At 44.7% G+C, this 27,074-nt stretch overlaps 1 protein-coding gene across 12 annotated transcripts in view; it reads left to right on the top strand.

The window, feature by feature from the left end:
- The first annotated feature begins 7,442 nt into the window (after positions 1-7,442).
- Positions 7,443-27,074, top strand: part of cadpsa (Ca2+-dependent activator protein for secretion a) — a 206,870-nt gene continuing 187,238 nt past the window's right edge. For all 12 annotated transcript variants that reach the window (XM_030052526.1, XM_030052528.1, XM_030052529.1 and 9 more), the window contains exon 1: positions 7,443-7,793. In XM_030052526.1, the coding sequence (XP_029908386.1) occupies positions 7,443-7,793 (351 nt within the window). The remainder of the gene's footprint in view (positions 7,794-27,074) is intronic.

The raw sequence follows: 27,074 nt of genomic DNA, 5'->3' as shown, positions 1-27,074 counted from the left end.
TGCAGGTCCACCAGCTGTTGTCTGAGTGTCTCCAGCTGGTGGCCAAAGGCCTGGCAGAGTTCTCCTGTCAGTTGCTCCATGGTTGAGGTTCCACCTTCTGTGGGGGTTTGGACTCCTGGCAGTTGGTTGTAAATGTTCACACAAACATTTACCCGCCTGTCACTGGGCTGACCTCCCTTATATTTACTCTGCTGTAGTACTGTATGACACCGGTGATGATGTCACAGACCTCCTCGCGGCCCGCGCGCTGCATTCTCGCGCGGTGAAGGGGGTCTGTGACGTCACAGACGGCGTGACGTCACAATGACGCATCTGTGACATCACAGTGCTCGCCAGCTGAAACCAGGTCTACTGTCAGCGCAGGCTGAACGCAGCCGGTGTAGTGGAACTTTGGCTGACCGGCGCGCAGTGCACACACGTCACCCTGTGATGATTAATGATTAACTCAGGTGTGTCTGACCATTGTCGTAAGGTCAGACACACCTGGATTAATCAGCTTGTCCAATAACGTACGACAGGAAATAAAGGAGCTGGCTTAAGTTCAGGAAGTAGCGGAGCTGTGCTTTCATTACGCCTTCGAGCAGCGCATTTTAAAGGCGAGGACAGGGGCTCATTTGATTGGTTTAAAGTGAAGCGCCTCGTGTGTGTGTGTGTGTGTGTGTGTGTGTGTGTGTGTGTGTGTGTGTGTGTGTGCGCGCGCTGTGGCTGAGAGAGAGCAGAGGAAGCGGCTCTCTTCGCGTCTGTTCGGCTTCATGTTTCAGCACCACGGACAGAGAGCGGAGCGCTGATCAGCAGCAGCCGTTTGTTTCCGCTTCACACACACACACACACACACACACACACACACACACACACACACACACACACACACACACACACACACACACACACAAAAGGCAAAGCTGCCGCAAAATAAGCGAATTTACTGCAGTTTGAAAGCAGCCTGCAGCCTGCAGTCTCATATCTGAACTCATTCGTTTCGGAAAACAAAACCACCAAGAATGTCAGGCCTGCTTTGTGCTGCAGGCTGCTGGGCTCTGATCTGGATCAGCTTCCACAACTCACTGGAAAACCACGGAGGAGCCAGCAGGTTCACTGACCGGCACATCCTGGACCAATCAGAGGCCGGCACGGTGAAATCAGAAAACCTGTAACTTCAGCTGGATCCTGGACAGAAATCAGCTGCTCGTGTTCTGTATTTTAAATACAAAACACCGTTTCTTTTGTTCTGTTACTCCCCAACCTGCATGTTTATAACGCGCGTTATATATTGCACACTGCAATATTAATATATGAATTATAATTTATACCTATATACCTTTATGGCCCCTACGCCTAAAGTTTACCTGCGTCTTCGCGATGCTCTGACAGATCGTTGCCATAGCAACCAGGCCGTCAGCTCAGCCTCAGCAGGGACAGGAGGCCAAGTTTCCCACTTCAGGCTGACTTTGGTATTATTACTGTGACAGAGCTGACAGCCTGACAGCGGCCTGTGTGTGTGTGTGTGTGTGTGTGTAGCCTTGGACATAAATAAATAAATAAATAAATAAATAAATGAATAAAAAATTTAAATATTAAAAAATGTTAGAAAAACTATTTTCTGATTTTTTTCCAGGCAAATTTTTGACTTTATAATCCCAGAATTTTCTAGTTTTTTTCTCATAAATTTGTGAGGCTCATTATTTGCCACTTTAATCTCAGAGAGTATCCTGTTTTTTTTTTTTTTTTTTCTCTCTCACAGTATTAACCTTCCCCACTGGCTTCATAATGTCATTTCTCCCCCATCATACATATACATTTTTGCTTCTTTTGCTATGACAGGAAAATCCATCCCTTTCCTATCGGCTTCATGACACAGAGGACAACAGTTTTATGATGAGTACTTTATTGATCCTTCACAGGAAATTACATTACATTGCTACAGCAGCACACATTCATACATAAATAAATAGACCTAAAAACATTCATGCAGACCTTAAAAGAGAGAAAGTGCTTATGCATAGAAGACCTAGTGCAAATGCTCATGAAACAGTTTAATTGCAGCAGGGAGGAAAGACCTCCTGCAGCGTTCCGACTTGCACTTAGGTGCAATCAGTCTGTCGCTGAAGGTGCTCCTTCTGATCACCCCCAATGCATGGAGTGGGTGTGAGGGTTTATTCAATACTGCCCTCAACTTGGACAGACACTGTGCAGTAGGGGCTGGCAGATGTTGAAAGACCTCAATCTCCTTAGGAAAAAGAGTCGCCTTTACCCCTTTTTGCACATCATCTCCACATGGATCCTCCAGTCCAACTTGTTGTCCAGCTGCACGCCGAGATATCTGTGACTGGAGACAACTTCCACCTCTGAGCCCTTGATGTAAACTGGTGCAAGTGCAGGTTGAGTCCTCTTCCTCCGAAAATCCACCACCGTCTCTTTGTTTTTTATGGTGTTAAGATGGAGGAAGTTGTTGTCACTCCAGTTAACAAAATCCTTGATTACTGTTCTGTACTCCTCATCCTCTCCTCCTTTAATAAGGCCATTGACCACTGTGTCATCGGAGAATTTCTGGAGGAAGCAGTCTCTGGTGTTGTATGTGAAGTCTGCTGTGTAGATGGTAAACAGGAATGGGGCCAGGACGGTACCTTGTGGTGCCCCAGTGCTGCTCTGGATTATGTCAGAGACCCCATTCTGTAGACAAACAAACTGTGGTCTGGAGGATAGGTAGTCCAAGCACCATGAGTCTAAGGATGTATTCACCTGCATCTCTCTCATCTTCTCACTTAACAGCCAGGGCTGGATCGTATTGAAGGCACTTGAGAAATCAAAGAATGTAAATCTCACCGAGTCGTCAGGGGTATCCAGATGTAAGAGGGTCCTCTGCAGCATGTATATGAGGGCATCATCCACACTAATACTAGGCCGATAGGCAAACTGCAAGGGATCCATCTTAGTTGCCACCTTCACTCGGATGTGAGGGAGGACCAATCTCTCAAACGTCTTCATGATGTGTGAGGTGAGTGCAACAGGTCTAAAGTCTTTATGATCCGTGAGGTGACTCTTCTTTGGAATCGGAATCAGGCACGATGTTTTCCATAGCCTAGGGACCTTCTGTAGGCGCAGGCTAAGATTAAACAGATGTGCGAAAACATGGCACAGCTCTGATGAGCAGGTCTTTAACAGCCTGGGGCTGATACCATCAGGCCCCACTGCTTTCCCCAGCTTCAGTCAGTCCAGTTCCATTTTAACCTGAGATGGGTGGAGGAAAATAGCAGCGGGGGATGCTGGTGGAGAAAGGACTGATGAGGGAGGACTCTGAGGAGATGATGTCTCAGGTGTGATAGGGGGCTGAGGGGGAAGAGGAGAGGCAGAAGCAGCAGCATGCAACAGATTAGGTGTCGGAGACAGGCATGGTGAGGGACTATCAAATCTATTGAAGAACCTATTCATGTCGTTGGCCAGGTCCTGGCCACCATCTGGTAACGGGCCTTCCCTCTGCTTCATGCCTGTGATGTTCCTCATAGCAGCCCACATCTGTCTACTTCCTTGTTGCTGCAGTTGTTGCTCCAGTTTCTGCTTATAGGCCTCCTTATCCTCCCTTATCTTTACTCTCAGCTGTCTTTACTGTGTGAACCAATCAGAATCAGAATCAGAAATGCTGTATTAATTCCTGAGGGGAAATTGGGTCTGTTGCAGCTGCAACTGCTCAAATTCTCGAGAGAAAAATTAAATTATTGGAAATAATAATAATAAAAAAAGAAATAGAAAAATACGTGGATTCGAAATTTCTTTAAAAAATATGAATGCATCATGTAGAAATGTGTGCACTATCCCACAATAATAATACAACAAATTATACAGAGGTAAGAAACTGAGCATATATAAAAGGTCTACCTATATACAGCACATATCCACAGGGATGTTGCACTGTGGAGTTGCTGTCAGGTCCAGGTGAGTGACTGCACAGGTATACAGTTAAATCAGCAGTTTGAAAACAGGTGTGCAGTTTGTTATCTCAAGCTGTCTGCCCTCCACAGGGGGCGATAGAGAGGTGGGATCAGTCTCGCACTGACTCCACCCCACCGACCCCACCCCAGACCTCAGGCCCAAACAAACTCTCCACCTTCCTCAATCTGCAGACATGTGCGTGTCACGTGCACGCACACACGGTTTCATTCATTCAGTCGAGTGTTGATCTGGCATTCCACACATGCACATTTACAAATCTGGGCCCGCACAAAACATTTTAAGGCTAAAAGCAGCTCCTAACTTGCCAATTTAGGAGAAACTCTAAAAAATAATGTCCGTTTTAGTCCTAATTTTAGGACTCCTAAATTTCTCTGCTAAGAGAATTTCACAAAGTGTCTCAGCACTAAAAGCAGCTCCTAACTCTGTGACGAGTGAAGGCAGTCAAGAGGACTCCTGAGTCACTAAGACCAACTCAGACCTCCAGCCCTGTTATGCTTTTGTTGCAATGGCCAATCTCACTGTATAGCATCGGGACAACAGGTGATAAAGATTCGGGTGCAGAGCCTCCTCCTAATAAATGCAATAAAGATTTATAATACAAGTTTACAAGTTAATATAATTTGATGATGTGAATCAAAGTCCAGTGCAGCATTTGATAATTTTTCCATATGCTGAATAGATTGAATGATAGAGAGCGATACCTTGTAATCTCGAGTATTTACAGATAAGTGACTCTGCAGTCTCTGTCCTCACCTAAGACTGAAGTGCGGGTGATGGGTGGGAAAGCTGCATTGATCTGAAAAGAGATCTGTTCTCATGCTTCTTTTTGGCATCTTGATGTCACCCCTGTTCAAAATTTCCCTTTAATGAGATCCTTCCTCTGATGCACAAGTTGTGCAGGAAGGAGCAGCTGTTCCTGCATCCAGTTTGGCTTTGGCTTTCTTTTGGAGGCACAGCCTCAAATGTTTTATCAGCCATGGTCCCTGTAGGATCTGGATAATGCTTGAAAGGCTGCTAATATACATATTTTCTAATTGTTTTACGAGATACAGATGCATAAGAGGCTAAACATGTGCTTGATTGGTCTTTATGTTGTTCTTTGTTTCACGTTTAATCAGAGAAGGCTACATGTTTTATTTTTAGATCTTTACTTAAATATTGCATCATAACACCTCTTTCCTCAGTATTTCTAAGATCAGATCAATCACAAAGACCTATTCCCGATCAACCAATCACTGCAGGCAGAGCAAGTGAACTTGTTCCTGAAACGTGACATCATCCATAGCAACGGGGTCAACCCCGCCCCTTTCTCTGAGTTTCCTAAGTTCCTCAGAAAAAGTTGGTCTCAGCAACTTTTGACATTTAAGAGTACTTAGTGGTAAGATAAGATGCTTTGTGAATACAGGCCCTGATGTATGTGTGTGTGTGTGTGTGTGTGTGTGTGTGTGTGTGTATGTGATGAGACAGATAGAGTGAGAAATAATGAGAGAGAGAGGAAAAATGAAAGTTTGAGCAGTAAAACTGGAGCAGTTTAATGTCTGTGACTCAGAGGAACAGAAACCAGCGCTGGTGTCCTGGAGGCTAACCCTAAAACTAACCCTGATTTTGAGGCGGTCAGGTGGGAGTCACCTGTTGAAATTTACATGGAATGGCCCTTTAGTCACTTTGAGTTTAGACTCTCAAAAGTGCATCTGTGTTTTTCAGGTATCAGGGAGTTAAATGTAATGGTTTTTAAGTCCTATTTTAAGACATATTTCAACCAAATCTAAGACAGATTCATGGGAAAACTTTATTTTTCTTATTCAAATGAGCTTGCCACGTAAGTGTAAAGGTACATTCTGTATATTCGGTGGGAACATGACACTAACAGACTCCTTTAGCTTACATAGCAAGCAGTTTTATTATCATTATTTGCACAGGTTTTTGATTGTTCTAGATTTCTCTGCACAGATGCTAAAGTAAATAATCTGTTTTTTGTGTATGTGTTTGTATATGTATATGTAAAATGAGAGTCACTAGAAAGTGAGTTAAGTTAAGCTACAACATTTTCCCAACAGGCAGCAAGTCACTATAAAGACAGTATCAAGTTTAAAGTTACTGTGGGTAAAACATCAGAAATGTGACTGACTCATCTGAAAGACACTAAAAAACACTACAAAAAGTAGAAATTAAAAGACAGATAACTGAAATCTGATAACATGTTTATGTGAAATTAAGACCCAGTAAAGTCACATTAAAGATGACTGAATGACTTTTAAGGCCTGATGTTCAGACACCACCTCACTCAGGTATTTAACAACAGGGCAGAGACCTTCACCAGGCCAGTTACCTGTCCATCCACAGGTGTGCTCTTTTAAGGCCTTATAGTTATTAAATTAAATTAAAGACATTTTAAATCTTTCTGAGGACTCGCAGACAATTTAGTGCCATTAGACAGCTGATATCACTGAGGCATTTTGTGATTTTCTTCTATTGAGAATTCAATTTAATTTCCCCCTCGCGGATTATTTATTACAGTCCAGTATTTCTGATTCTGGGATTCTGTCAATTGATTCCATTTCCTGTAATTTCAAAGAAAATGCAAACCAGCCTCTCATCGCTGCAACATCAACAACGCCGTCTCTCTCGGGTTCACTGAGGAGAACAACAGGATGTGTTTCTGCACAGTGGAAATAAAAATGTGAAGTGACTTCATGCAGTCAGCTCCTCCACTGGACCTCCAAGATGGCGCCAGCCGCGGCTGCGATACGAGCTTTGTGATGCTGTTGCAGAACAAAAACTGCAAACTGATGCACGATTATCATTGTTGTTATTATTATTACCATCTTATTTTTTCTTTAAGCAAGCAACTTTTATTTTGAAGGCAGAGCTAGTTGATTCCGGCGTGCTGCCGTCTGATCTCTGCCTGCCTTGACTCAGCTGGAAATCATCAGGTGGCTGCTCATCTATTGTCGCTGCAGCCTCGTCAGGGCTGATCCCAGAGCAGCAGCAGCAGCCGGGCTGGTGTTTCAGCACCGCGGTCAGCTCCCGGCCTCCTCCTCCTCCTCCTCCTCCTCCTCTTCCTCCTGCAGGGACACAGCGGCGTCTCCTCCCGGCGGAGCTCTCTCTCTCTCTCTCTCTCTCTCTCTCTCTCTCTCTCTCTCTCTCTCTCTCTCTCTGTTCCTGCGACCCCTCCCCCTTTACATCTATTCTCCTGGTAAATCCCCCCTGCGATGACTGACTGGCAGAGTTGAAAGGCTTGCAACTAGACTCTACAACACTTTCATTTCCCCTCGCTGAGATTCGCTCGTCTGACCGCAAACACTTTTCCCCTCTTTTTGTGGACAAGCATCAGTCAGATTTTCCGGCTCCCGTCGACTTTCCCTGGATCTTCTTTCTTTTTTCCTCTTTCTTTTTGGCTACACAGGAAGCTTGTACTTAATTTGATCAGCATCTTTTTTTTTCAAAAAACACTTTTTCTGCCTCATCTTTGCTCTCCGTTGACGCGCCCGGCGATGTTGGACCCGTCTTCCAGCGAGGAGGAAGGGGATGAGATCGTGGAGGTGGAGCGCAGGGAGGCGGCGGCCCCGAAGAGCGGCGGAGCCCGGCTCTCACCCGGCCGAGCGGCCGACGGCCCCGGCGGCGGCGGAGGGCTGCAGCCCCGGGGCCGAGGGAGCAGCGGCGGCCGCCCGTCCAGCCCCAGCCCGTCGGTGGCCAGCGACAAAGAGAAGGAGGATCTGGAGAAGATGCAAAGGGAGGAGGAGGAGAGAAAGAAGAGACTCCAGCTGTATGTGTTTGTGATGCGCTGCATCGCATATCCCTTCAATGCAAAGCAGCCGACTGACATGGCCAGAAGGCAGCAGAAGGTAAGATCAGTGTGTGTGAAACGGAAAGAAGGAAAGAAAGAAAGAAAGAAAGAAAGAAAAAACCCAAACTCTCAAAAGCTGTGAGGTGTAAACGCATCTTCCACTCCTATAAGGCAGCTTCTAGATGCATCGCACAAACTGTTGCACCTACCGAGCGAATCACACACACACACACACACACACACACACACACACACACACACACAGTTGAGCCACCTTACAGCTTCAGATCAATGGTTGTGGCACAAATGAATAGCGCGCATCATAGCAGCTAGGTGCAGTTACCAGAAGTTACCAGAAGCTGGGCTCTTAACGTTTCACATTTTTGTTTTCCTGACAAATAGGACTGATTGTTGCTGATACAGGTGGCTGCCGGCCTCATGATGCTGGCACAGAGGGTGGAGGTACTGCCTGTAAAGAACCTGCTGGATACATGCGGGCACTACTTGCATGCATCAAGGGACAAAAGCACAGTGTGGACCACATATTCCTTTCTTGGTTTTAAAAAAAATGTCCAGTATATGTGGCCCTTTATGTGATAGCATGTAGTTGTTATGTTGCGTAGCCACCAGCACTCACACTGAGGTGTTCCTGCAGGGATGTGAAGAGCTAAACTGCGGTAGAGAAAGGCCAAAAGTGTCTCAGAAATAAAGAGGAGATGTTTGAACCTAAAGCAGAGAGAGAGAGAGAGAGAGGAGACAACAAAGAGAGAGGTTACAGGATGACATGAAAGAGACTCTGTGTGTGTGTGTGTGTGTGTGTGTGTGTGTGTGTGTGTGTGTGTGTGTGTGTGTGTGTGCGCGTGTGTGTGCATTGACAGCGAGCACGCTCATGTAGTGGCCCACCCATTGTAGTAGCTCTTGCATAAGTGCTTTGCCCCCGGGCACACAGGCATCAGCGCTGTCCCCTCCTCCTGCTGGAGACTCAAGCCGAGCTCCTACCAAGCAGAACAGCGTAAAGCACACAGTAAATAGCTGCTCCTTCCAGCCTGAGTCCTCGCCATCCTTCCTCCTGGAGCTTTGTTTCATTATGGATCCATGCCCATCGCTGATCAAATAATCTGCAGGCCAGGGCCGTGTGAGTGGAGATGCACAGGGAGTGCTCTGATTATCAGTTTTATGGGAATATCACCATTTCTGTTTTCAGAGCAGGTTAGTCCTGTGCCTTAAAACAGCCTGTAGGGTTAGACGGATGTATTAAGTTTCCTGGCAGCAGAGGGCTGAAGAGAAAGGGGCTGCTAACACACCTAGCACAATTTCATTAACCCGGCTTTCAGTGGAAAGTTGCAGAGTCTCATTGCGGTCTAAATCAGGACTATTCAATTACTTTAGCACGGGGGCTGGATGATTAAATTAAAAGAGGCGGTGCATTTTCAATCTCCAGGTTTCCAGTTTTTTGACCGAGGCTCTGTGGCGTGCACACAGAGGCAGCTCCAGCTCTCTTCACTGTACCAGTTCAGCAAGAAATGAATGCATTTAAACAGGAGGTGATGCATCCTTGGTGGGCTGTTTAGGCGTGTCATTATGAGTATAAAAAAAAAAAAAATTACAGTGCTGAGTGCATAATGATCAAACAAATGCAATAAAGTAACGGCACTTTCAGCCAATAATATTGAGGCGAGTGTGTAAAACAGATCAGGAACGCTGCCAGACTGAAATGGGCAACAGTATTTGTGCTGGTCTCGCCCGATGCACCTCTTACCTAGACATCAAGTGAGCTAAACACAACAGTGTGAAACTGAAAAAACATTTTGTAAATAATAAATCCATTGACTATGGGAACATAAATCAACGTAAGAATACAGTTTATCAAGTTACTCTGATCCATAGTCATCTCTACATGTAAGTACAGCTACATTAAATTAAACACAGGCGGACAGCTGAACATATTAAGAACGTACTGTGTGCACATGTTTTTACCTAAATTCACAAGTAAATGCATTTACATAAACCCTCCCAACCCTAATTAAAAAAAAATACAACATCACAAAACCATCACCACTTCATAACCATGTCAGTTTTTAGGCAATCCTCGCTATATGCACATAAACTATACATAATGCACAACCCCGTGCCAATATACACACATCATTTGCACATACTGTACATACTTATATCCGCACTAGCAGTTGCATCTGTAGCCATACTTGGTAAATATTTACATTTCATAAAACTAAATAGAAGAAATTAGATATTTTGCCGGCTTCTATTCAATAAAAGCCTCTTAAGTTGCCTTTTAAGACTTTCTCTGCTTGTTGCCCAAGTAATAAAACTTAATACTGGTATTAACACCTCAATATTACCTTCAAAATGTAGTTCACATAATTATCAAAGCAACTCACAGACAATGTGTCTAACGAGGCGCCTGAGACGGATGGAGTGAGATTTTGTTCTCTTGTCAAGGTTTGGTGTTGTGAAATGCCTCAGGATGTATTCTCCCTGCACTGAGATGCTCCCGCTGCACGCTAAACACAGGCTCTGTGCCAACAGGTACAAAAAAAAACAAACAAACAAACAACAAAAACAAATCCCCCAAACTGACTGCTGAATAGCTTGCTTTCATAGCTGCTTTTTCGGGGTTTTATTTTCAGGGTTGAGTCAGACACACTGGTGAGGTGTTTGGTTTGAGCCAGAGAAGGCAGGGGAACGTGGAAGCTTGTAAAAGATGGTGTGTGTGTGTGTGTGTGTGTGTGTGTGTGTCGCACGTCTCGCCTGTGGGTGCGAGCGGCGACCTGCCGGCTGTTAGCGCTGACAGGGCCGGGCGCGCAGGAACACTAGATTCTGTTTTCTGTGGCAAAAAACTGCACGAGGAGCACATGTTTCTTACAGGATAAATAAATGGGTTTGGTCTGGATGTTCTAGTTTCCTCCCGGAGACGAGCAGGTCAGGTCAGCTGGAGGCTTTCAGCCGCCTCTGTGGGTGTGAACGGGAGTGTTTGTCTGTGTGCTCCCCCGGTGACGGACAGCAGAGACGTTTTCTCTGCCCAGGAATTAGTGGCTATGGAACATGAATGAGCCAAATGAATGAATAAATGAATGTTGCTTCTTAATTAGCTGCACAGAATCGATCAATAGGCCTATTTAAGGCTGTTGCTGTTGTATAGATTTAAAGGTGCTGCATGTGGCATTTTAGCATCAATAATTTGTCACCACATTCAGTTTGAGATGTTTGAGATACAGGGTGACACAAAAAAACGGGAATTTTTGAAGTGCGTATTGGCAGACATGAGCAAGTGGCAGCACAATTTTTAAAAAATGAAAATTCCATCATTGTTTCTTAAATGGCATGTTTTCAGGTTTCAATTACTATGAATAAAATATTTTTCTTCCATCACTCTTGGTTTTATTGGATTGTTAAAACGTTCCCGTTTTTTTTGTGTCACCCTGTATATCAAAGGTGGAAGTAACAAATAATCCCATTCACTCTCGTCACTGTAACTGAGTAGCTCTGTGTATCTTTAAGAGTATTTTTACTCAGTAACTCCATTACAGAGGAATGATCAATGACAGATTATGGAACCTTTCACAATAAAAGCAAAGACGAGAAGAGGAACCTGCTTCTTTACTTTTACTGCAGTAGATTTTTACAGCACACCTTCTACTTCTACTGCAGTCAGATATCAGCAGAGTGACAGTACTTCAACCGGAGGAGTAGTCTGTAGTACTCTGTCCACCACTGAGTATAATTACAGTAAACAAAGAGGACCATCACTGAGCCACTGGCTCACAATGTAAAAATTTGTTTTGGTGAGAAATATGCCTCAGAGGTTTACAGCACAAAGGATATTGCTTTATAGCACAAAAGGGTGTGTTTGGGGCGTGGGGGGGTGGGGGGGTCACAGAGCAATGGGATTCATGGGAAACGTCTTAATTTGCACTGGTGTGAGATAGAGGCCCCCGCTTGTCTCATTTATTTAATCACGCCGAGGTGTCGCAGTTAATTTGACGATGATGCGTTGATGTTTGCACACGCGGCACCGCAGGAGACGCCGAACGTCACCAGGCAGCACGTGCACACCTGCTGCATCCGGAATCCTGCCTCTCCTTTTGGGATACACCTGGAGACGAGTCGCACCTCTCCCTCCTTCAGGGGATCCACTCTCTTATTGTTTTGAAAGACATGCTCCTCGCCCAGATTATTACTCGTCAACGAAAACGAAAACTGGGTGCGAAAAAACATTTTAGTCAACTGAAATAAAAATAAAAACAAAAACAAGGCTTTACAATAAAAAGACAGCTAACTGAAACTTTATTGCGTTTACAAAAACAAATAAAGTCAAATTATAGAGAAAATGTTTTTGGTTTTTGTCAGTTTATTAGGTCGTTTTTATCTGAGCGGAGTGAAAACATTTTTTTTTTTTTTTAAATGGTATGATGTTTTGTTGAGTTTGTAGTACGCAATACTTATTTAGACTTTTTGGGTGACAGTGAGAAATCAAAACTAAACTAGCAAACCTGCTCTAAAAACTCGATTCCACTCTCCATCCGGCATCCACGGCGTCCAGCTTCCTCGTTCCCCCGTCAGGTTCAACAGGAGCCCTCGTTTCCATGCTAATTCATGATTTGTCTCGGCGGGACGGAGATCCTGCTCCCTAAAGCATGAAATTACTCTGAACGGGGCGCTGATGGGATCCTGGAGTACTGTTCTGCATCTGCTGAGGGCCACGCAGGAGGAGAGCAAAGCCACATGTCAGCCTGACTCGTGACGCCGCCGCCGCCGCCGGAGAGGAGAGGAGGGAGCGGGCGGCGCCGTCAGGTGGAGCGAGGAGGCGGCTGGGAGGCCATTTTGTGTTTCTGTTCTGGTTTGTTCTGTTGTTCCCTGTCAGGGGCCTTCACACATCTTCATGACTGGGAGAGAGCAACGGCCAACAGGAGGGATTTGTGTGTGTGTGTGTGTGTTTTTTTTTAGACTGAAACACACCCACATATCGAATGGTGCATTCACTCAGAAAAACACTGGTTCTTAAATGGTTCCTCAAAACGCTCTGTGGTTCTACAGAGAACCATCAGCAGCTGAAGAACCTCTTTATTTAGGGGCTGGTTCCTCACACACTGTATGTGGTTCTAAAGTGCTAAAGGTTCTTCATGTTTATTGGAGTTATTTGGTGGCGGCAGCAGCTAACAATTCTTTTCCTTGTGGATTAATGTGCAGATTATTTCCTCAGTGAATGGATTAATGTCTCACTCTATAAACCATCAGAAAACATTTTTAATAGCTCGTCTGGAACCCAATGAAGGAACAAGGAACGTGGAGAACCGGCCAACAACATGTTCATGTTGGTTTCCAACCTGCACACAGTCATCTGATTTAAAACGCTCAGAGAGACTTTTATTCTGAAAAATCACTAAAGAACAATTTAAAAAAAAAAATTGTTCTCCACTGAACCAGTTGGGTTCACAAAGAATTTTATCATAAACGGGTCTTTAAAAAAGCTATTTTTGCGAAAAGTCTTTAAAGAACCCATTTTTGATGGTTCTTTGAGGCACCTTTGGCGGTTCTTTAAAGAACCTTTTGCGGAAACGCCTCTCCAAAGAACTTCTTGCTAAAAGGTTCTTTGTGGAACCAAGAGAGGTTCTTTAGTGGTTAGTGGTCTTTAGTGCTTTAGTGGTTCTCAAATGGGGGTTCACGTGCCCCTAGAGGTGCGTTGGAGTACTGTAGGGGGTACGTGAGTGGGTACATGGTTTTATTTTTTTTAATTTTTAAAATATTTTTTATATTTTTTTTGTCACTGGTCAGGGGGAACTTGGCTGAAAAATCACTTCAAAAGGGGGAACATTTTTGAAAAAAGCTTGAGAATCACTGCTTTAGGGCATACAAGAATAATAACAATAGTAATAATGATAATGCATTTTATTTGCTTAGCACTTTTCTTATTATTCAATGACAATAAGTAAGAAGTAAAATCACATGAAATGAACAATACTACAAAAATGAAGTAGATAAATTAAAACAATAATAATAACCTCAATAACTGCCATCAAAATGTTACTGATAATGATAATTAAAAATGCTTTCTTCTGTCAAACAACATCATCTGGCCAATTATCTGACAGAACAGGAAACTCTCACCACCAAGCAGCAAAACAGACCCAGACCTGTGAGCTACGCAGCCAAAAGTTGGTTTTTTTTTGGGTGGATTTTCTATTTTTTAAAAGTTTTCGTCTCAAGCCGTCGAACACCACGATTCAAGTTTGGCTGCTCCTTATTAACCTTTTCTCTTTGCCTGCACATCGTCTTCACGGCAGGTTATTCCCTCGTCTGTGGTTTTCATAATTCAGGACGTTTGAGAAACCAGGGTCCTTCGCCGTATCTGGAGGATCAAAGTAATATTCACCACCGGAAAGCCGAGGCAAACGCCGCTTTCAGGTGCAGGGAGATTGTCACGACCGGCTTTCCTATGGGACCTGAATGCAGCAGCAGCAGCATATATATGAACCTGGTGTTTACGGGGGGGTTTGGAGAGGCTTTGTAAAGCGGAGCAAAGGTCGCTTTCGGTGCACATGATTGGGTAGAAAATCACATCAGATCCCACGCGAGGCACAGATCACGCCTGCCGTGTGTCAGAAAAAGCGGTGTAGTTTTCTGCCGGAGTCAACATGTTGTTTTGGTGTCATCATGTTGTGTTCGCTTCCTTCGCCCTCGTGAGATTGTGCGGCGCTCTCGGGGGCCGCATGATGAAAACCTCCGGGGGGTTTGGGCTCGTCTCCCTGCGGTCCCCCGGCCCGGCTGAAGGTGAAGGTGCGGGAACGTGTGGGGAACATCAGCTGATTGGTTGGGTGAAGCCTCCTGCCATGTAAGCCCCAAGCCACCCAGCGTCTCGTTTATTCCTAATTATGTTGAGGAGGAAACGTGTTTTTTGTCGTTTGTTTGTGCGGCCCAGGATCACGGCAGAGGAGAGCGTGTCACTAGGTGGGCTTCCATCCACCTGTTTTTATTTGCCTTTTCAATTTGAACATTAAAAACCCCAATGGAAACAATGAAAATTCGAAAAAAAAAAAAAAAAAAAAGTTTTTTCACTTGGGAGAGGTGGAAAACTTGGTGTAAGGATAAAAGGAAAATAAGATTAAGTTGCTAAAAAATGGCAACAGCCGATAGGAGACTTTAATTTTTTTTTTTTTTTTTAACTTATTAAAGAAAACTATATTAATGCTGTAATGGACAGCAAACAACAAAGTTTTGATTTTTGACCGACACACCTGTAACACGTCGTCACGCTGCGCCTTCTTCTTCTGCAGCGGTGTAACGTCACCCGCCTGGAGAATTAGCGCCACCTGTTGTTCACCTCGACTCTAAATATTTGCATGAAAACACCAAAACCGCATTTTGTTTTCTGAGAATTCAGTTAAAATTGACGATACATTTCGATGGAAACCTGACTAGTGTGACGCTGCGTGTGAAAGACAGACAGAAAGACACATCAGTGATGTGATGTTGCATAGAGGGAGTTCAGATCCAAACTGGATTTGTTTTTAGTGTCTTTGCTCACATTAGCCCGCCAGCGTTTAGCCACTCTCTGACTAACGTTAGCATTTAGCCACTCTCTGGCTAAGGGTTAGCATTTAGCCACTCTCTGACTAACGTTAGCATTTAGCCACTCTCTGGCTAACGTTAGCATTCAGCCACTCTCTGACTAACGTTAGCATTTAGCCACTCTCTGGCTAACGTTAGCATTCAGCCACTCTCTGACTAACGTTAGCATTTAGCCACTCTCTGGCTAACGTTAGCATTCAGCCACTCTCTGACTAACGTTAGCATTTAGCCACTCTCTGGCTAACGTTAGCATTCAGCCACTCTCTGGCTAACATTAGCATTCAGCCACTCTCTGGCTAACATTAGCGTTTAGCCACTCTCTGGCTAACATTAGCATTCAGCCACTCTCTGGCTAACATTAGCGTTTAGCCACTCTCTGACTAACATTAGCATTTAGCCACTCTCTGGCTAACGTTAGCGTTTAGCCACTCTCTGACTAACGTCAGCATTCAGCCGCTCTCTGACTAATGTCAGCATTCAGCCGCTCTCTGGCTAACGTTAGCATTCAGCCGCTCTCTGGCTAACGTTAGCGTTTAGCCGCTCTCTGGCTAACGTTAGCATTCAGCCACTCTCTGGCTAACGTTAGCATTTAGCCTCTTCCTGGCTAACATCAGTGTGTGTTAGCGTCTCATGATCCGACAGGAAAGCAGTAAATGAAAAGTGAAACCTCAGTGAACACGGTGACTCATTTATTAAAGCATGGCAGTGAAAGCCACCAGCTGTGCTGAAGCTAGCAGGCTAACGCTAGCATTGTAACATTAGAAGGCTAATGTTAACAGTGTAACATTAGAAGGTTAACGTTAGCAGTGTAACATCAGCGGGCTAACGTTAACAGTGTAACATTAGAAGGCTAACGTTAGCAGTGTAACATCAGCGGGCTAACGTTAGCAGTGTAACATTAGAAGGCTAACGTTAGCAGTGTAACATCAGCGGGCTAACGTTAGCAGTGTAACATTAGAAGGCTAACGTTAGCAGTGTAACGTCAGCGGGCTAACGTTAGCAGTGTAACGTCAGAAGGCTAACGTTAGCAGTGTAACATCAGCGGGCTAACGTTAGCAGTGTAACATTAGAAGGCTAACGTTAGCAGTGTAACATCAGCGGGCTAACGTTAGCGGCGTAACGTTAGAAGGCTAACGTTAGCAGCGTAACGTCAGAAGGCTAACGTTAGCAGTGTAACATTACGTCAGAAGGCTAACGTTAGCAGCGTAGCATTAGAACGTTAATTATAACGTTAGCTGTTAGCTGTCCTGCTGGGTTCTAGTGTTCTGCTGAGCTCAGTGTTCTGTAGCGTTCTCACTGGAACACACAGTTCAATGCCAGATTTACACACAGCTCATTTCCACTATACAGAGCCGTGAAGGGCCTGTGTGGCCTTGGAGTGTTTCCGTTGCTTATGGTACCAGCGGGTCGGCGTCATAGATTTAGAGAGGCGCGCTCGTTGCCATGGAGTTGTTATGGTAACAAGAGGAGCTGTCAGTTGTTAGCCTACATTAGCTTTTTGCAACTTTTTTTAATGGACAAAATCTTGTTTGAATAAAAAAGCCACCGGCCGGCAGCAGGTGGGCCGTGGCTCCGGCCGGTACCGCGCCCACCTGGTCAGGTCGGCCGGATCTGACAGGTGAGATCCGGCCGCAGCCGGCCCGCCTGATGCCATCATCATCATCATCTTCACAGATGCTCTGCCATCTGTGCTTAGTGGTCACATTTCCATTTCCATTTGTAAGAAAAATGTAAACTAGGCTACACAACAGAAAAACCCAACAAAAAAAAGCAAATCAGTTTCTTCCATAATCTCTCCAGAAACTGTTTGTGAATAATAGCCGACTGGCTGAAGGTTTAATGGTTGACACTTGTCACTTGTCAGTTTGTAGCAGCCTGGTTAACTGACATTCTAATGGACCAATCACGAAGGAGATCATATTTAGGCCCGCCTCCGCGGCCCCGTTCTAACCGGCCAGCACCAGATGTCAAACCGGGCTCAAATCTTTCACGTTGGTTCCTGAACCAAGCGGGCTGCTGGAGAGGGAATGAATGAGGAACCGTGAATTTCACAGCACGGCACTATGGTGGAAAAACACTAATAGTGACATTTGTTCATATGTCAGTAATTTACAGCTTTAATGAATCACATCATAACGTTAGCCAGGAAGCGGTCAGATGCTAACGTTAGCTAGCGGAGCTAACAGGCGATCAAATCTGTCCTTTAACTGGAAACATGAACCAACGTCCCTCTGGGTTTTTACTCCTGTGTGTCAGACACAGTGTCAGCATCCATCTGTCTGTGTGTGTGTGTGTGTGTGTGTGTGTGAGAGAGAGAGAGAGAGAGAGAGAGGTGGACAGAAAGTGAAAGTTTGATGTGACTCTGTTTAGATCACACTCTGAAGCTCAAAGCCTTCTCAGACCGGTTTGGTCAGCTGGGAGGTGGGCGGCCGGCAGGCCTGGAGATGGTGTGGGCTGAGCCGAGCGGGCGAGCGAGAGAGAGAGAGGGAGAGAGAGAGAGAGAGAGAGAGAGAGAGAGAGGGAGAGAGAGAGAGAGAGAGAGACACGAGAGAGACACGAGAGAAAGAGAGAGAGACACGAGAGAGAGAGAGAGAGAGAGGGGAGAGAGGGAGAGAGAGACACGAGAGAGAGAGAGACATGAGGGAGAGAGAGGGAGAGAGAGAGGGAGAGAGAGAGAGAGAGAGGGAGAGAGAGGGAGCGAGAGACACGAGAGAGAGAGAGGGAGCCATGGCTGCTCCTGGTTGGAAAGCTCTCCTCCATGTTCAGGTGTGTCTACTCAGATGTGAGCAGGTTGCAGGATGAGGCTCTGAGGAGGAGGAGGAGGAGGAGGAGGAGGAGGAGGAGGAGGGGGAGGAGGAGGAGGAGGAGGAGCTCACCAACAGGCTGACACGGCGGCCATCTTCCTCTGACGTCACGCTCTGGGCGGGAGGCTCAAACGCTGTCATGATGTGGTGCAGCTGTGTTTCAGGGCGTGTCTTTTCTAAATGAAGAGAATCTGACCAAACATGGTTTCACCGCTTCCTGACTGACTGAACAACTGAAAAGACAGCGGAACGTGAAAATCCAGGGGATTAGAGATTAAATTTAAATCTCCCACCCTGAGCGTGACGTCAGAGCAAACTGGTGAATCTGGTCCATGGAAGACTGAACTTTGGTCAGAATGTGATGTAAAAAATATAAATAGCAAGGATTTATTTAATACTACTACTACTACTACTAATAATAATAATAATGATAATAAACTTTATTTATATAGCACCTTTCATAACATAAATGCAGCTCAAAGTGCTGTACACATATAGCAATAAAACAATAAAAAACAATAAATGATAGACAGTAAAACAATAAAACCCAATGAAATAAAAGAATTAAATACATTAGAAGATAAAAAGATAAAACTGCATCTCAAAGTGCTGCACACATATAGCAATAAAACAATAAAAAAAAAACAATAAATAATAGACAGTAGCCTAAAACAGTAAAGCCCAATGAAATAAAAGAATTAAATACATTAGAAGAGAAAAAGATAAAACTGGTATTTATTTATTAATGATCATGGCCAATGAGGTGGGTTTGGATGGAGGGACGACAGCGTTACTGAGGGAAGGAGCGTTAACGGTTTGGAAGAGAAACACACTTTTATTTTGAAGGGACAGGTGGACGAGAGAGGATGTTTAAAGGAATATTCCAACATTTTGGGCAAAATCCAAAATTCCCGACATTCCCAGACTGAGACCAGATGTTGGACACCGTCTTCACCTCTGGACGTCCAGTGGTTCAGTTCCTGTGGGGAGCATTTCCTGTTAGCTTAGCATAAAGACTAGCTTTCATCAAAAATAAATAAAAAACTGTGTAAAATTATTTACACAGTGTATTATGAGGATTTGAAATACATGTCGCTGATGAATGTAGAGAAAGATCACAAATTCTGCAGATTTCAGGCGTTAAGGCACAAGCATCAGTTAGGAGGGAAGGTCAGCCCAGCGTCGCCCCTGGTGGTGCAGGTGAGGAGCTGCAGCAGTCTGCTCCCTGAGGCCCACAGTGTCGGAGCAAAGTGGATCTCGAGCTGCTTCCTCCAAAACGCCGGACAGCAGCGGGAGAACCCGGCGTGTGTTTTGACAGCATGTCAGGGCGAGAGCGGGCAGAACCGACGGAGAGGATTTTTCTTTCGACACCCGTCATGTGTCCAAAAAAACTGACATCTCACCTGTGGAGCACCTGCGAGTGTTGCATCTGCAGACGTCTGGAGCATTTTCAGTCCGACCCCTTTGCCGTTTTCACTAAAATGTTCCTTGATCTCTGGTGCTGCAGTTTTAAACCTCCCGAGCGCTCTGCCGCTGAGAAATGTCTGCAGAGCTGAGGATTTGTTCAGGCTGCAGGCAAATCTGATTTTTCCTCTCACACCAGGGTGTAGCCATGCATTCATCTGCAGGAGGGTGGGGGTCGTGTCGCCTGCAATACTGAGGAAACAACAAGCTGTCCCCGACATTAAGACTTTTTGCCTCTGCATTAGTTGTCCTTCCAACTGCAGTATTTAAAGAAACCTGCTTTGACCAGCCTGTGCAGTTATTCCCCAGTGGAGGCCGTCATATGTGCTACGACTGGAGAAGGTGTGTTTAAAGTCAGTAAGACAGTAAGACACTGACCAAAACAAAACCGAGCGGGAGAAATCACAGTCTGGTCCTTTGAATGTGAATTCACATGGTCAATGGAGTCCTTAAGTGCTAAATGTGTGCATTTTCATATAATTTTTTCATGTAATTTGACTTTTTTTTTTTTTTATTAGTTTAGCACTTAAAGCGAGATAACACATAAAACAGACGACATGAAAGCACGGTCAGATTAGGATATATGAAACACACACACAGCAGATTAAAAGCACACAATTTGAAATCAGTTAAAAAAAAAAAAATCAAGAAATTAAAAAGATAAATCAGAAAATCAGAATCAGAAAATCTTTATTGTCATTATACCAAAAAGCATAATGAAATTGTGTGCATTATCATTTCCAGTACCTTTCAATAGAAAGAATAAAACAGTAAGTGAAAAAAAAAACAAAAACAATAAATATACAATAAGTTAAAAAAAAGACAATAAATAAATATATTGCACTGGGGAATGTAATTGCACATGAAATTGCACATGAGAAGATATTGCACTGGAAAATATATATTGCACAGGGAGAGGGAGGTAGTCATGCCCCTCAGTGACCATTAATTATTTTAACAGCCCTGGGGTATGTGCTGTTTGTTTTAGTCTTTATTGTCCTGTACCAATAATCATGAACACGTGAACGTATTAAAATAAGCTCAATTACACAACAAGAGCTGATGAAATTAGTTGTCAGACGAAAAGGCAGGTGTGTAAAAATGTGTCCTGAGGTTTGATGTCTGCAGATCTCAGATTAACAGGAAGGCTGATCCAGAGCCGAGGAGCCCCGGCGCAGCAAACCCTCCGTCACACCACATCCCGACCGAAAACACAAACAGAACTGTGGGAAAAGGACAGTTTGAAATCCTGTCTGAGCGGCCAGAGAAATCCGGACTAAAACGCTAAAACGCGATCAGAATCGGAAAATGTGACTCAAATCTGCAAAATCTTGAACTCAGGACTTCCTTTGCAGCGAGCCGCCTGACAGAGACTGTAAATGCAGGTGTGAGCGTTAAAGCTTTCATAACTTTCCTCAGACCAAAGACGAAGTCAGAAATTCTTAACGAAGTCATCGGTGTGTGCCGTCTGTGCGTTTGCTTGCATGCAGCTCGGATTATCCTGCATCAGAGAAACATCATCCCTGTCGATCACCGGCAGGCGACACGTCGATCGTCTCTAATCCTGTTCCTTTCCAAAGTGCATTTTCAACACTTACGGGTGTTTTTTCCCAAGTCGCCGTGAGTTGAGTTAAGCTGTGATTCATGCACATAAACGAGATTTAACCACCGCTGGAAACAGAGATGAGATTGATCCCCGCGTGACGCCACAGATCTGAGTCTTTGATCAGTGTGGAAAAGCTGCTGATCCAACTTTACAACTTATCAGGAATTAATAACTTTATTGTTGTTTAACACGTCACACTCCCCGATCAAGCAGCACTTACTTTAAAGACAGCTTAGAGTCATTTCTTGGTATAATCCCACTTGTTTCCAACACTAATCATCTTAATTGTTTTCCTAAATTTCGTGAATCGCTGTCTTGATCCCGGTGGGATTATGTCATCCCAGTGGCTGGGTTTGTTTTGAGGCCAAATTACCTCCTAGGATGGCTTTTTTTGCAGGGAATGTATATTTTTATGACATTTATTTTTAGAACAAGCAACAGGAGGAAGAAGAGGAGGTGGACCAGCTCAATTCCTCAGATTATATCAAATCAGATTACAGATTTGAGTCTTTGTTTCCTATTTATTCCAATATTTCCAATTTATTAGGAGTTAATAACTTGTTTGTTTATTGAACACGTCACACTCACTGATGAAGCATCATGCAAGATTTCTTGTTATAATCCCACTTTTTTCCAACGCTAATCTAACCTTTATTTATTTTTTTTTGTCATTTGTTTTAAACAAGAAAACCAAGATTTTAGGGCAGAATATGAGGCTAAATTACCTGTTATGTGTTAAAATGCTTTTTTTGCAGTGAGTATACATTTTTATAACATTTATTTTTATAGGAGGAAGGGGAAGAAGCTTGGTTCCTCAGATTAGATCAAATCAGATTACAGATTTTGCGAGGATTCTAGCTTCAGGAGTGTAATATATATTGATCAAACCCTCCGAGTTATTGGGAATAAATAAGTGTATTAGTTGTTTAACACGCGTCACACTCCCTGATGAAGCATCACACATGTTCAAACAGATTCAAGTTGGCTCATTTCTTGTTATAATCCCACTTGTTTCCAACACTAATCAACTTGTTTTCTTGGATCATTTTCTTGATCCCAGTGGGATTATGTCATCCCACCACATGGCAGATTTTTTTGTCATTTCTTTTGAGAAAAGCAAAGGATGGATTTGATGAGTATAAGACTGAATTATTTGTTAAAGTAGATGTTTTTGCAGTGAATATATATATTTTTTAGCAGGAGGGAGTGGACAGGCTCAGTCACTCAGATTAGATTGGATCAGATTACAGATTGGGAGTCTTTTTCATGTGTAAAACCTATCGATAGAACTTTCCATCTTCTGAGGGCTAGATCAGTGTTTTGTGGTGTGTTGGTGTAACGGTCAGACCCCCTGCTGAGGCGTCATGTGTTCTCAGATTAAAGTTTAAAGTTGTTTCTTCAAATCAAAGATCAAATTCAGATTCAGCTCCTGAAGGCCTCGGGTTCAGCGCCGGGCAGCTGCGCTCATCGTCTGCACCGAGCACTTCCCTTCATCATCAATTATGTAAGACGCGGCGACATGACGGCCAAACGCTCTCTCTTTGTCTTTTGTCTCTTATTTACGTTCCTGTTTTCAGAGCTAATCAGGCCCGGGGGGGATCCCGGTGCCCAGGTGAGGCGCTCAGCACACCAACACAATCGGGCCATCTGTCCGCTTGTTTTCCGCGCCACAATAGGAGCTCGGATGAATCGCGTCCAAGCAGCCTCTTCCTCCTCTCGGCCGCCCGGCACTCAGCCGCTCTCTCGCTCTCCAGCTCTCAGCGGTTTTCATTCTGCCTTTGTAATTCTTCCAAATCGATCTCGCCTTAATGGCCGAGCGCGGCGAACGAGCGGCGAGCGCGGACGCAGGACTCAGGCCTTCCCGCTCGGCTGCAGATCACCGCTGCTTTCTGGATGGCTGTGGTCGTGTTTGATGTCGGTATGAACCGATAGCTGCGCTGAGAAGACACGCACACACACACACACACACACACACACACACACACATTTCAGTGAAGAGTGTTACCCCTCAAGTTTTGACTGAGCGGAGACGTCTCCCTAAATGCCAATTAGGTCGCTGTTTTTCCATCAGCCGAACTGTCAGAGCTGTGAAGGACTGCCCCAGGTGAGTGATGTAAGATCGTTGTCATGGCAACGTTCGTCACTGACAAACTCTGATGCGGGCTCTCGGGTACGCGTGTCAGTGTGAGCGGCGTACTGCAGGATCAGAGACAGAGTCGGTCCGTGCTGAGCGAATGTTAGCATCAAGGACAGCGACGACGACGAGAACGAGGCGAAATAACAAGTTGGTCGGTCACATCGTGAACCTGAACCCCAAATCTTCTCTCACAGGCAAAAGACCGTCGTTCACGGCAAATAACAGCATTGTCGAGTTCTCGAATTAATCGAATTAATCAAAGATCTGTAAACGTAACTTTGTGCCTCTCGATTTTGATTAACGTTGGACTTGGGAGGAGTCGGGTCTCACCTGGCAGGTTGTTGGTGGCTTTGCGTGAATATTATGTAATAACATATTCAATTAGCAAATATTGACGTTAGCCTGAGGCAGGCCTGTTTCTGTGTCGTCAGTTTCTCATCAGAAATGATCCCAAATCGTGTGGAACGAAGCTTTTTGTGGAACGAAGAGTGAAAATAATGTTTCTTTATCTCTGCGTGACTCCGAGGCTTCCACTTTAGTTTTTTTGAAGCTACCGCCCCCTCCTGGTGTGGAGGGGCACCTCCTCCCAGGCCGGTGCAGAGCCCTCACCTGCAGCCTGAGTCCTGTTTATGGACATGGAGGTGCTGCTGGAGTTCCAATACTTTTTGTTCCTGGGTGAATTTGGCAGCAGCCGAGCAGCAGATGTGTGAACTTTTGTCAGGCAGCAAACGTGATGCAAGGAAGAGATCCAACAAAATTATGGTGACCAGACGTCCTGGTTTCATGCTCGGTGTCACAGGTCCCGACAGATACCTGTGGAACACTAATTTTTTTTTACTAATTTTTTAAATCCGATTTTTCACTATTCCCATCCACCATTCAAAGCCAACATGCTCGTATTATAAACCAAAAATGATCATCAAAATGATGTTTCTGCTCAATCTAATGGGCTTGAATCCAGGATTGAAGCAATCTGACCTCTACTTTTGATGCTACGACTCTTGGAAGCCGGTGATGTCATGCTCCAGCAGATCCCCACGGAAACGTCCCGCTCCACATGATCTTCACGCATTTCTTCATGTCCACATTTTTTTTATGTTATACATCAAAATGCTGAGTGTTTTCTGCTGAATCTGGTGGTTCCAGGGTCCAAACACCTGCGCTTGTGCACACCAACAAATATACAGTTTTATATAAGATAAGATAAGATAGATAAGATATTCCTTTATTAGTACCAAAGTGGGGAAATTTCACGTATTACAGCAGCAAAGTGGATAGCAAGATATGAAGCATAATTTACACTATAAACTGTATATACAGATAATAAGTACCAATAAGTACCAGAAATAGTCGTACAGTTTTCAAATAAACTCGGTTTTGGTGGATTTTGGGAGACAAAACTATTATTTCTCGACTGCTGAGGTGCTCTGCATGGAGCTGAAAGGTGCTCGGTAGCTGTGCTGAAATAATTGCCCCCCCCCCATCCTGATGAAAATCCATATGGTTCGTGCATAAGCGCAAATGAGTGTCCCGAATTTGCGGGTTTGAATATTTCCTCTGAGAAGCAGCGGTGAGTGAGATGTGCTGGACGTTCCCTCAGCATCACTGAGCTGCAGAACAAAACCAGGCAGTTAAAGTGAGGGGGCACTTTGAGTTAGACCATTAAAGGGATACAAGAATACACGTGTGTATTTGTGTGTGTGTGTGTGTGTGTGTGTGTGTGTGTGTTGTAGACGCTGCTCAATAGCGTCTGCATAATTCATGAGCGCAGTGTGCCGGGTGCTAATGATGAGGAAAGCCTTGTCAGTTGGCCTGCTGTGTTCCTGTATGAGCACACACACACACACACACACACACACACACAACCTACACAGCTAGACATACAGCACGTACGACACACACGCTCCTCTGTGCGTGTCGCCGCTCTGCCTCATCTCCTTATAGAAAGCAGTGAGTGCAGTCTAATTACTGGTGACTCATCTCGGCCGTCTCGCCCAGCAGAACTTTCTCCAGAAGCCCCGCCGCTGAGTCGGACCGCCACCAACACACACACACACACACACACCCTCTCCGGTGGAGGTGCGGGAGAAGTTGAAGCTGAAATGTGTTTGAAATGTTGCTCAGAGGAGACGCGGCTCGATGCTCGCGGAGGAATCGGTGATTATCTCTGGATGTCGTTACTTGTTTTCATTAAATTGTCAAAACTCCAGGGGAAACTACTCCGCAAACACATGGAATTATCTCACTCTGCTGGCAGATTGTTCCACTTTTTTTTTTTTTTTTTAAGGAAAACAGTAGTTTCAGTACCAGACTAAAGCAGAAAGCTGGACGGGCTCCACTCCTTTGGCGGTGTTCGCTCCGTGTTTTGAACGATGTTTTCGGTTTCGGTTTGCTTCTCATATTTTGAATTCCCCTCACCTGCAAATCCAATGTATGCACATTGCCACCAAACGTGCCTTGCCACCCATTTCCCAACGCGACTTTCATTTGTTTATTTGAGGCTGCTGATATCCGGCTGGCATCGAATGCCACCTTAAGTCTGAGGGCGGCCGCCTGGTTATCTGTGTAATGAGCTGAGAAGATCAAAAGAGCCTTTTCAGACGCGGGAGTTAACCTCTGGAGTCTGGCGTTAGCAAAGCCGGGATCGTTTTTGCATTTTGCACCACATTAAAGTAGCTCGGTACAGCAGTGGCTCTTAAAAGAACAGAAAACTTAAGTGTGAAATTTATGTGGAAGAGACACGGCCTCCTGGGACTGCTGGTGGTGCTCGAGGGAACAGGGAAGATTATAGCGTCAGCAAAATTTGACAGTTTTCATCCTCGAGGGAACGTGAATGTTGTCAGCAGATTTCACAGCGATCCAGCAGGTGGATCTGGAGGTGTGGCCCTCGAGCGTGGACCCTCCACCGCTGGCCTCCTGCTGGGGGAACGCAAACAGAACAGGGTTTGTAGTTTTCGGCTCGAGGGAGATGCTCGAAAAAATGTGTTAGGCCGCCAAAGTCGACAGGGTTCATCCTCATGGGAGCGTGAACCTGCTTCACAAATTTCATGGCACCTTCCCTGTTAGTTGTGAGATCGCAAGTGAGACATTTTGCCTGAGGGTGGCGCCACAGGGAATGCCATAGGGGTCAGAGTCAAGTGGGATTCTTCCTCTGGGGAGTTTGATCAGTAAACCCACAGTTTGGTTTGTACTGTGGTTTTTGGGGTTTGTTGGGTTTGTTTTGTACATCTGGGAGAAAAAAGAAACACAACCATCTCTAATGTTTTCTATATTCTGTCTTATTGGCAAAAAAGGCAAAAGTCTTTTTAGACTGTTTAAAACAAACATCAAAATATATTCAGTATATTCATTAATTTACCAGCTCAGTGTGTGTGTGTGTGTGTGTGTGTGTGTGTGTGTGTGGCTCTCAGACAGCGGATGTGTGTGTAACTGCACTTGGTAGGTGTGTGTTGTGGATTGAATTACTGAATTATAATTATTATATTATAGTTTGTATCCACTTCAGTCACTTTGGAGCAAAAGCACTCTTGATTAAGAGTTTATGGACCAAACTGGGTGGATGTATTTCAGTCACACGGAGCAGCAAACGCCACAATATGGATCAAAAAACCTGAACGGTGCTGCCAGCGGAGCAAAAATCAGCAGCGACCAACCACAGCACTCAGTGCTTTCACTAACAGCACAAACCTCGTCTGCAGCCATTTGCATGCAGCCACGTTGCCTCCCTCCTAGAAAGCATTC

Source organism: Myripristis murdjan, chromosome 5 (genome assembly GCF_902150065.1).
Source record: "Myripristis murdjan chromosome 5, fMyrMur1.1, whole genome shotgun sequence".
Classification (NCBI taxonomy): Eukaryota; Metazoa; Chordata; class Actinopteri; order Holocentriformes; family Holocentridae; genus Myripristis; species Myripristis murdjan.
The sequence above is the reverse complement of the archived record's forward strand: the minus strand, read 5'-3'. Positions and strand labels throughout refer to the sequence as shown.